Below are 10,583 nucleotides of genomic sequence, written 5' to 3'. Positions count from 1 at the left end.
CTCCCAGTTTCCGGCAGCCGTTCTTCGCTCTCTGCGGTGCTGCTCCCGGTGTCCCGGAGCTGGAGGGTGTTGGAGGCGTTATCGCTTCCAGTGTTCCGGGGATGGGGGGTGTTCATCCCGTCGCTGTCGCCTTGTGTATTTTTACGCTTTCGATGTGAAGCTTGGCTGCCTCGCTCCTGATGTCCTTCCTCGTCAGACGCGGGGTAGTCGCTGTCGTCCGACTGCGACTCGAGCACTCTTTTACCCCTGGTTGTAGTGTCAGTTGGGGCTTGTTTCCTTTCTTCTGGCTTTCTTTTCCTGGTTTTTTTGTTAACTATCTGCCATTCTCCCTCTGCTGTCTCCTCATCCATGGACTCTGTCGTCTGGTGGGGAGGCTCGGAGTTGGATGTCGAGGTCTGGCAGTTTCCAGCCTGACTCCTTCCTCGCTCCTTGTTTTCCTGGGTCAGGATCTTTTCGGAGGGGGTCGTGGCAGGGCGAGGGTTCTTGGTCTTCTTTGGGGCCGCCTTGCTTGTTGCCCCTTCCTCCGCCGCTGTGTTGCTCTTGGCCGCCTGGGCGTAGCTGAAGCTGCGTTTGGGGCAGGCCCTGAAGAGATGGCCACCCTCCCCGCACAGGTTGCAGCTCTTGCTCTCCTTAGTCTGGTGCCCTTCCTGCTTGCAGTTCTTGCAGACGGTTGCAGTGCAGGAGGCAGCCACGTGATGGGATTTGCCGCAGGTGCGACAGACTCTGGGTTGCCCCACGTACATGATGTACCCTCGACTTCCTGCGATGGCGAAGCTGGGGGGGGGGGGGGGGGGGGAGGGCGGCGGTGTGTGGAGGATGTTGCCATGGGCGTCCACTCTCAAAGTTGCCGTGATCTCTCTCTTACTGGTCCAGTTCCCAAAATGGTCGTTGACGTCAACGCTGTTCTCCACCCCGTTGACATATCTGGCGAGGAACGTCAACACATCGACGACCGGGACTTGTGGGTCGTACAATCAGCTTCCGATTCCTCTGCCAGCCTATATGGTGCATAACTGGCTTAGCCATCCATTGCCAGGTCTGGCTGGACCACATCAAACCCTACCAGGCCTCACACTCCTCTGCCAAAACCAGGAACAGCCTGGAGAGCAAAGATAACCTCCAGCTTCTTCTCATTACTAACTGCCTTCTTAAACCACTATCCCCTCCACCTTCACCTCCAAACAAGTGCAGGGAACTAATGGATTTCACAAAGTGGATAACTTTCATCTAGCTTGGAATAAGCAGATGAGCTCATGTCAGAAAGGTAGCAAATTTCTTGAGTGCTCAGGACAGCTTGCTGCAACAATATGCCATCGAACCAACAAGGGGATAGGCCATATTAGATTTAATGAGTAATGAGCCAGATTTAGTTAACAGGCTAACGGTGCGTGAACATTTATCTAATAGTGATCGTAATATGACCGAGTTCAACGTTGTGTTTGAAAGGGACAAACCTATCAGCTAAGATTCTAAATTTAGATAAGGCCAACTTTAGAGTACTAAAGGAAGTGGCCCTGGAAATAGTGGATGTATTGGTGGTCATCTTCCAAAATTCTATAGACTCTGGAATAGTTCCTACAGATTGGAGGGTGGCAAATGTAACCGCACTATTTAAAAAAGGAGGGAGAAAAAACAGGGAATTACAGACCAGTTAGCCTAACATCAGTAGTGGGGAAAATGCTAGAGTCTATTATAAAGGATGTGATAACAGAACACTTGGAAGGCATTAATGGGACTGGACAAATTCATCATGGGTTTATAAAAGGGAAATCATGCTTAACAAATCTACTGGAGTTTTTTGAGGATGTAACTAGCAGCATAGATAGGGAAGAACCAGTGGATGTGGTGTATTTGGATTTTCAGAAGGCTTTTGATAAGGTCCCACACAAGAGGTTAGTGTGCAGAATTAAAGCACATGGGATTGGGGGGAATATACTGGCATGGATTGAGAATTGGTTGACAGACAGGAAACAGAGAGTAGGAATAAACTGGTCTTTTTCCGGGTGGCAGGTAGTGACTAGTGGGGTACCGCAGATATCAGTGCTTGGGCCCCAGCTATTCACAACATATATCAATGATTTGGATGAGGAAACGGAATGTAACATTTCCAAGTTTGCAGATGACACAAAGCTGGGGTGGAATGTGAGCTGTGAGGAGGATGCAAAGAGGCTCCAATGTGATTTAGACAAGTTGGGTGAGTGGGCAAGAACGTGGCAGATGCAGTATAACATGGATAAACATGAGATTATCCACTTTGGTTGTAAAAACAGAAAGGCAGATTATCTGAATGGTGACTGATCAGGAAAAGGGGAGGTGCAACAAGACCTGGGTGTCCTTGTACACCGGTCGCTGAAAGCGAGCATTCAGGTGCAGCAAGAAGGCGAATGGTATGTTGGGGTTCATTGCAAGAGGATTTGAGTACAGGAACAGGGATGTCTTACTGCAGTTGTACAGGGCTTTGGTGAGACCACATCTGGAGTACTGTGTGCAGTTTTGGTTTCCTTATCTGAGGGAGGATGTCCTTGCCATGGAGGGAGTGCAACGAAGGTTTACCAGACTGATTCCTGGGATAGCAGGACTGACGTATGAGGAGAGATTGGGTCGATCAGGCCTATATTCACTAGAGTTCAGAAGAATGAGAGGTGATCTCATCAAAACATATAAAATTCTAACAGGACTAGACAGACTAGATGCAGGATGTTCGCGATGGCTGGGGAGTCCAGAACCAGGGGTCACAGTCTCACGATATGGGGTATGGCATTTAGAACAGAGAAGAGGAGAAATTTCTTCACTCAGAGGTTGGCAAATCTGTGGAATTCTCTACCACAGAAGGCAGTGGAGGCCAAGTCATTAGATGTATTCAAGAAGGAGATAGATATATTTCTTAATGCTAAAGGTATCAAGAGATATGGGGAAAAAAAGCAGGAACAGGGTACTGAGTTAGACGATCAGCCATGATCGTTTTGAATGGCGGAGCAGGCCCGAATGGCCTACTCTTGCTCCTATTTTCTATGTTTCAATGGGATGAGACAGAGACTGCCCGCACTCAGTAAACTGGGCAAATCTGTTAATGGGTAAAATTGCAGAAGATCAGTGGGCGGTGTTCAAAAAATAATTTAAACATGAACACAGAACCAGTTTACACCCCTAAGCCGTAATAGCTCTACTTGCTAAAAAAGATAGCCAGAGATGACAAGAGAGGTAAGGAACATGAAACTAAAAGAAAAAGCATACAGAGTTGCAAAATATAGCACAGATCCTGGCAACTGGGAGAGATACAAAAAACAGCAAAGGGTGACAAAAACAAGATAGTAGCTACAAAAAAGGAGTATGAAAAGAAACTTGCAAGGGATATCAAAATCCCTTGATAAAGTCCCTCCTAAGAGTCTGTTAGCTGAAGTTGAAGCTCATGGAATGAAGGGCAAATTTTTAACCTGGTTAGGAAATTGGCTGAGCAGCAGGAGATAGTAGGGATAATGGGCAAGTATGCAAATTGGCAGGATGTGACTAGTGGTGTCCCACAGGGATCTGTGTTGGGGCCTCAACTATTCACCGTATTTATTAACGACTTAGATGACGGAATAAAGAGCCACATATCCAAGTTTGCCGATGACACAAAGATAGGCAGCATTGCAAGCAGTGTAGATGGAAGCATAAAATTACAGAGATATTAATAAATTAAGTAATGAGCAAAACTGTGGCAAATGGATTTCAATGTAGGCGAGTGTGAGGTCATCCACTTTGGACCTAAAAAGGATAGATCAGAGTACTTTCTAAATGGTGAAAAGCTCACACAGTGGACTCAAAGAGACTTAGGGGTCCATGAATATACATTAATATGTCATGGACAGGTACAGAAAATAATTAAAAAGGCTAATGGAATGCTGCCCTTTATATCTAGAGGACTAGAATACAAGGGGGTAGAAGTTATGCTACAGCTATACAAAGCCCTGGTTAGACCACACCTGGAGCACTGTGTTCAGTTCTGGGCACCGCACCTTAGGAAGGATATATTGGCCTTGGAGGGAGTGCAATATTGATTTACTACAATGATACCTGGACTCCATGGGTTTACATAAATTAGGATTGTATCCCTGGAATTACAATTAAGGGGTGATTTGATCGAAGTTTAAGATATTGAGGGGAACTGACAGGGTAGATAGAAACTTTTTCTGCTAGTTGGGGAGTATAGGACTAGGGAACATGGCCTAAAAATTAGAGCCAGGACTTTCAGAAGTGAAGTTAGGAAACACTTCTACATGCAAAGGGTGGTAGAAGTTTGGAACTCTCCACCACAAACAGCAGTTCATGCTAGCTCAACTGCTAATTTTAAATCTGGGATTGATAGATTTTTGTAAACCAAAAGTATTAAGGGATATGGGGCTAAGGCGGGTATATGGAGTTAGGTCACAGATCAGCCATGATCACATTGAATGGCAGAACAGTCTTGAGGGGCTAAATGGCCTACTCCTGTTCCTATGTTTGTCACCAAGATAGATACCATCCATTCAGCTGTGCCTGCTGCTCCTCTTGCCCACTAAGCCAAACCTTTTCCCCAGTCCTCCGGCGCAGACTCGATGGGCCGAATGCTATAGCCTTCTTTGGTTCTATACTCTGGACCCGAATCCCTTCTCTCTCTAGTTTCTCTCTCATCTCTTCACATCCTTTCAGAGCTCAGCTCATCCACGAGAGCTACCTCTTTGCTTGCAAGATTCCATTCCCACTAAGCTGCTAACCACCCAACTTCCCTTCCTGGACCCCATGCTAGCCGACTCTGTAAATGGTTCCCTCTGCTTAGGCATTGTTCCCCTCCCTTTCAAATCTGCCATCAGTAACCCTTCTTCAAAAAAAAAACCTCAACTTCTCTACTTTTGCATATCCAATTTCCTCTTCCTCTCCAAAGTCCTTGAATGTGTTGTTGCCTCCCAAATCAAAGCCCAAGTGCTGCCCCAACTCCCCACGTAAATCCCTCCAATCAGCTTTCTGCAGTGACAACAGGCACTGGAGGGATTGTGAGAGGTGGCAGAAAGGTAGAGCTAGGAGATGTCAATGTATACATGGAAGCTGATCCCAGGCATCATTTAGGGAAAAGACGTCACCAAGTGGCAGCATGACGACGAGGAAGAGGAGGGGTCCAACAGAGCAAATACCAGCAAAATGCACATTTTCTGGCTCTTCTGTGGGAGACAACAGGAGCTCAGCTGTTGCCGAGGAAGCAGAACTGAAGGATGGCTTCCAAATTAGGCTATGAATCAGCAGAGCTGAGAGAGAGAGATTGCCTCGCTGTGTGCAAGATTTTCTTGAAGGGGCAGCATGTATTGATGAGTTTTTCTCCTCCAACCAAAGGGATGGGAGGGAATTCGAACTTGCAATAAAAAGGATATATGCTTTATGACCCAGAAAAGAAGTGCTGTAAGAAAATACCTTAGTATTGGAACCTATATTATTTCGAAACAGCAGAATCTTTATTTGCACTTAATCCCTCCTTTCCATTTAGTAACAGTACAACAGGTCAGGTAAACAAAGAATAATATGGCCCCATAAATGGTAATTACCACTATGAATATACAAAGCAACACAAAACTAAGGGGCTGAGAAAACAAATTAAGAATCCTACTTATGGGGCCCATTGATGCCCATAAGTTTTACCGTATGAGGTAGGAAGTCCACAGAAATATTAAAATGACCACAAATTGAGACTTTCTTCTCTCCATTCTTGAAGGATGTGTTTATAAAATCCACAGCTGGTAGATTTATCACATTTTCTTAGCAGGTTTACAGTTCCAATAAGCACTACATTTCTTATCAGAGAACAATGAAAGACAATTTATTGTGGTACACAGTCCAAATAGAATTAACTGAATCAGAACAAACAAAAAATGTCTGGTCTGAGAAAATCACTGTAAAGTTGCAGATGTCTGGAAAAGGGGTACAGAAAGCATTGAATTGTAATGCTGTAGTACCTACGTTTCACCACTAGAGGGGAACCCTACCATTTAGACTGCTTAAGTAAGGCCTTCTTGTGGCCTAAATGTGGAACTACAGCAATACAATATTAATACAAGTCTAAATTTGCTTTTGGTGTGTTTGGATACGGTCAGATTCTGGACCAGTATTCTCTCACAAAAATGTTCCCACTCCCATTTCTTCATTAAAAACTGGCCTGCTACATCACAATACAATAAAAAATGATTTGTGGCTCTCATTCATTGACTATTTTACTGCTTCCAATTACAGTACGACAGGTTCCTTTTCCGGGTCGTGTTCTATACAGAATTCAGTACAGTCTGTCCCAATACTTATGGAGGATGTGGGAAAGGGCAAGTCATCGTTACAATCCTAATGAAGTCTTCAACAGAGTTGCCATATTAAGTGGAATGCTCCCCTCAATTCCTTAAAAACAGAAAGGAATTCACATTAAAACAAACTTGCCAACATCCACTTCCAACAGCAGTTTCACGTACAGACAATGCAAAATTCTGGAAACGCCAGTTTACAGATATGATCTGGAATTCTGTAAAACTTTGATTAGCTTCTAGAAGCCAGTCCAATAGCAGCAATGGGAAGGGCCTGGGGTACAAACAAAACCTCTCAAAAAAAAAAGAGGAAGGGAAGAAAGAGTCGGGATGGTATCATGTGGTTGGTACACTGCCATTTTACCACCGAGAAAGGGCTTCCAATCCAGCCCAGGCACCGGGGATGAGTGTCATTCCTCTGATTATTGCAAGGACCTTTACAGGAGAATATATATTCTCTTGAAGGAAATGAAGTCCCAAAAAAAAAACTAAACTTGAAGAAGTAGTTTTACGTATGTAGCAAGGCTTAATAATTCTGTGTGCAGCCAGATATTACATTGTTAAAATGAAGGCTTTTTTTTGATACTGCTAGCTGGCAAATTAACAGAAACTGGGGTACAACTTGCATCGAACAGAAAGAAAAGCACATTGCGGGATATTCAACTACATGACGCACCTGTTTCTGTTGAAGTCATATCCTGTTCTAGCTTCAGTTTATGTTCACCAATTTTAAGCATGGACTCTTCAATAGTCCCTTTGCTGATCAGTTTTACAACATGCACTATCCTACAAACAAAAAACATACAGCAAGAGTACGATTGAGTTTCCTTGTATCTTTTCATATTCTTCCTTTTCAAATACTGATTCAATTCCCTTTTAAATTATGCAATAGTTTTTGCTTCAATGGCCATTTGTCATTCTAATAACCGCCTGTGTGTAATCATTTCTTCTAACTTCCCCCTTTGTTCTTCTAGTGATAAAACAGAGTCTGTGCCTCTCTGCTAAATCTAATGGAAGGTTTGGAGAACAATTGCATTATCCACGAGAGATTTCACTGTTTCTGGTTAAACCCCTCTTGCTTGCAACAAACCTGTTAGTGAATAGAAGGCCCAACCCGCCACTGTAAATATCAAGCTGCTCTGACCTAAAATTTGGAAGCTTGAAATATTTTGAACACTTGTCTCATTAATTTGGTCATTAACATTTTCTTCCCATTAAGGTTTCTAACTTTTTAAAACTCAAAAGTAAGAGTAACTATTTCTCTACTGATGATTATCCTGAATTGCCAGAAACACCCATTAATATCAGCGCCAATTTCAGAATTTTAAGTGTAGAGCCAAACATGGAATTTTGAAAACAGAAAGTTGCCCAAGCACATATATAGTGATAGAGCAGTCCACTACAATAAATTATAAATTTACACAGCTCCCAGTATCATATACCCCACACTTTAACTGTTCGTTTGGGAGAGGGCTCTGGGAATACACAACATCTAAATGGTCAATGACTCAAGACAGCAGTATGTTGTGGCCTCTTCAAATATCATCTTTTCAAACAGATGACCCAAGCAGCTTGATCCCCTTAGGATTGAATGAGGCTGTAGCCATGGCAGAATATTAACAGCTGTTAAAAAGATGCTACTTTGCAACCACAGATGTGTCCTGGTACCATTTTGTAATCAATGTCACACACAGTAGTCAGAATTTAGACCTCTAATTGTGTAAGTCAACTTGGTTTCACCAGCTGTCTAATAAAATTTGTATTCTTCAGTGTCCTGCAGTAAAAGACAGGTCTGGGGGGGGAAGTTTTAAAAAATAATTTCAGATGAGAAGAAGCCACTGGATGGATCATGAATTAGAAAATGAATCCCTTCAAAACTTTACTCTTTAAACCAAATAAAAGTTGTCTCAAGTTCGTGTCTACATGCATCATCCTCAACCTAGAGACAACTAGATCATGGATTACATGAACCCATGATTTAGTACAAAGGTTAATTCAGGTAGGTGGAGGTATATAATGCAAACCATTTCTCAAGAGTGATGCACAATGCTCACCAACATACAAAATGCTATTCAAAATACTAGGCTGAAAAAAATGAGGCTGTGTCTTTGTCCTTATGCTGGAACTATTAAGATTGCCCATCCTGCAGAATGTTGGAGAGAAATATTCAAATTTCTTCAGGAGTTGCCTAAAGTTTCTTTTCCCCAGCCTGTGCAATTTTGAGGGAATCTAGGTTATTTAACTGGTCTAGGGCATAGAACCAGACTTGTGTTCCTTATGGCACTGAAAGCCGAAATGCACTTGCTTTTGCCTGGAAGGAGTATATAGTTAATTATATGTTTAGTTCATGATTTAAATGAGACGCCAATTTGTACACATTTTAAATAGTTCATTTAGTGCTGGAAAGGGGTTGGCAGCCACATCAAAACACAATTCAATTTCTTTAAAAGGGACCACTAGCAGTTCTTCCTCTTGTTAGCAGTTAAAGTGCAACAAATTGTTGTATCACTGAGAATTATCCTGGCTTTTTAAATGTGTCTTTAATTTACACGGGTAATCTATTTTAATAACGTGTCAAAAATAAAGCAAAGGTTAGTGAAAATAGTTATGTGACTAGTGTGGAATTTTTTTTAAAACTCTGAAAAAACCAAGGTTATTACTCTGCAGTGAGGTAACAAAGTCTGGAACACATTTCTATTGAGGATATAAGGTTTAAAAAAAAACAATGCAATAGCCCATGACCTCTGTAGCGCTTTACACCAAAGCCAAAACTACAACGAAACAAAAAGCATCAAAATTAATTGCTACCTTTAATATAATCCAGCATGAATCAGTTGATAAGAAGAAAAATATATTAAGAGTACACCTGAAGGAGGATTACAATTTGGGGGAATCTAGTGTATTTTGTTGCACTCCAAGCCTCAGAACACCCACCGTAACGCCTGCTGCTATAAACAAAAGCTGCTGGGCACTGCTCTCATGCAAAAGGAGTCCTGGAACAAGTCCCAGTCCAAGCAGACCAATCAGAATATCACTAACTTAACCATTTAAACCCTGAACCAGATGGGCCAGAAACTTAACACTCAAAATCAGGGGCAACCAATCAAAATTGGGGACACTTACGTCTGCCTCAATTGCAACATTACTGTGGAGCAAAGTATCCAATCTCTTAATCTCACAAATCCTCCAAGAGATCAGATTTTTGTATTGCAAGATGAATGCCATTTATAGAGTGCTGTTTTGGCACTGATGCAGTGTCCTCCACAGCATCAACCAGAAGCAGATAGGCAAATGTGCATCGATGCACTGGTACGAGTGTGCATCAACTGCAGGATAAAAGCAGCTGTCAAAGAGTGAGCATCTGAAGTAACCTGTTATTCAAATTTTAAAGATTGAAAAGGGCTATCACTTTTCAACAGTTAAAATGACACCAGTATAGTATGTGAACAGCATTCCAGGTGTGCAATTGAGTTCATGTTGGCAAAGTGAAAACAGAGTTAAAACTACTGTAGTTCTTGATTCAGTATAAAAGTGGCATCATTCCACTCTCAATCTTTCATAGAATCATACAGCACAAGAGGAGTCCATTCGGCCCATCGTGCCTGTGCCGGCACTTTGAAAGAGCTATCCAATTAGTCCCGCTCCCCTGCTCTTTCCCCATAGCCCTGCAAATTTTCCCCCTTCAAGTATTTATCCAATTCCCTTTAGAAAGATATTATTGAATCTGCTTCCACCGCCCTGTCAGGCAATGCATTCCAGATCATAACGCGTTGACAATTGCGTAATTCCCCCCCACCATGTCACCTCTGATTCTTTTGGCAATGACCTTAAATCTGCGTCTTCTGGTTACCGACCCGCCTGCCACTGGAAACAGTTTCTCCTTATTTAGTCTATCAAAATCCCTTCATGATTTTGAACACCTCGATCAAATCTCCCCATAACCTTCTCTGCTTTAAGGAGAGCAACCCCAACTTCTCCAGTCTCGCCACATAACTGAAGTCTTTCATCCCTGGTACCATTCTAGTAAATCTCCTCTGCACCCTCTCCTCTTCTCACCCTTTTCTTGCTATTCTAGTGGTTAAGAAAGTTTGTGGGCAGGTCTATTCCAGTCCAAAGCACAAATTAAAGCTTAAAAATGATCAACTAGTTTTAATAGAGTCCCTTGTGCTTGCTCTTTATCTCTCTCATTGGTCAGCAAAACAAGGAATGGAGAAAAACAGCTACTGACAGAATGGGATGCTGCTGGTGGTGAAGGAGGAGGATGGCATTGGAGGGGGGGGGGGGGGG

The 10,583-nt window shown here is 42.8% G+C and overlaps 1 protein-coding gene across 6 annotated transcripts in view; it reads right to left on the bottom strand.

The window, feature by feature from the left end:
* Positions 1 to 5,443: 5,443 nt before the first annotated feature.
* The window catches only part of LOC137330132 (SWI/SNF-related matrix-associated actin-dependent regulator of chromatin subfamily A containing DEAD/H box 1-like), a 95,232-nt gene continuing 90,092 nt past the window's right edge, over positions 5,444 to 10,583 (bottom strand). For 2 of the 6 annotated variants that reach the window (XM_067994472.1, XM_067994470.1), the window contains exon 22: positions 6,312 to 6,393. Coding sequence is in view for 2 of the 6 variants with exons in the window: in XM_067994470.1 (XP_067850571.1) it covers positions 6,387 to 6,393 (7 nt within the window). In the remaining 4 variants the exon portion in view is untranslated. Of the gene's footprint in view, positions 6,394 to 6,972; positions 7,083 to 10,583 lie in introns of those variants that run through there. The other 4 variants (XR_010965015.1, XR_010965011.1, XM_067994469.1 and 1 more) reach the window with 3 other exon arrangements.

Source organism: Heptranchias perlo, chromosome 1, assembly GCF_035084215.1.
Source record: "Heptranchias perlo isolate sHepPer1 chromosome 1, sHepPer1.hap1, whole genome shotgun sequence".
Taxonomy (NCBI): Eukaryota; Metazoa; Chordata; class Chondrichthyes; order Hexanchiformes; family Hexanchidae; genus Heptranchias; species Heptranchias perlo.
The sequence above is the reverse complement of the archived record's forward strand: the minus strand, read 5'-3'. Positions and strand labels throughout refer to the sequence as shown.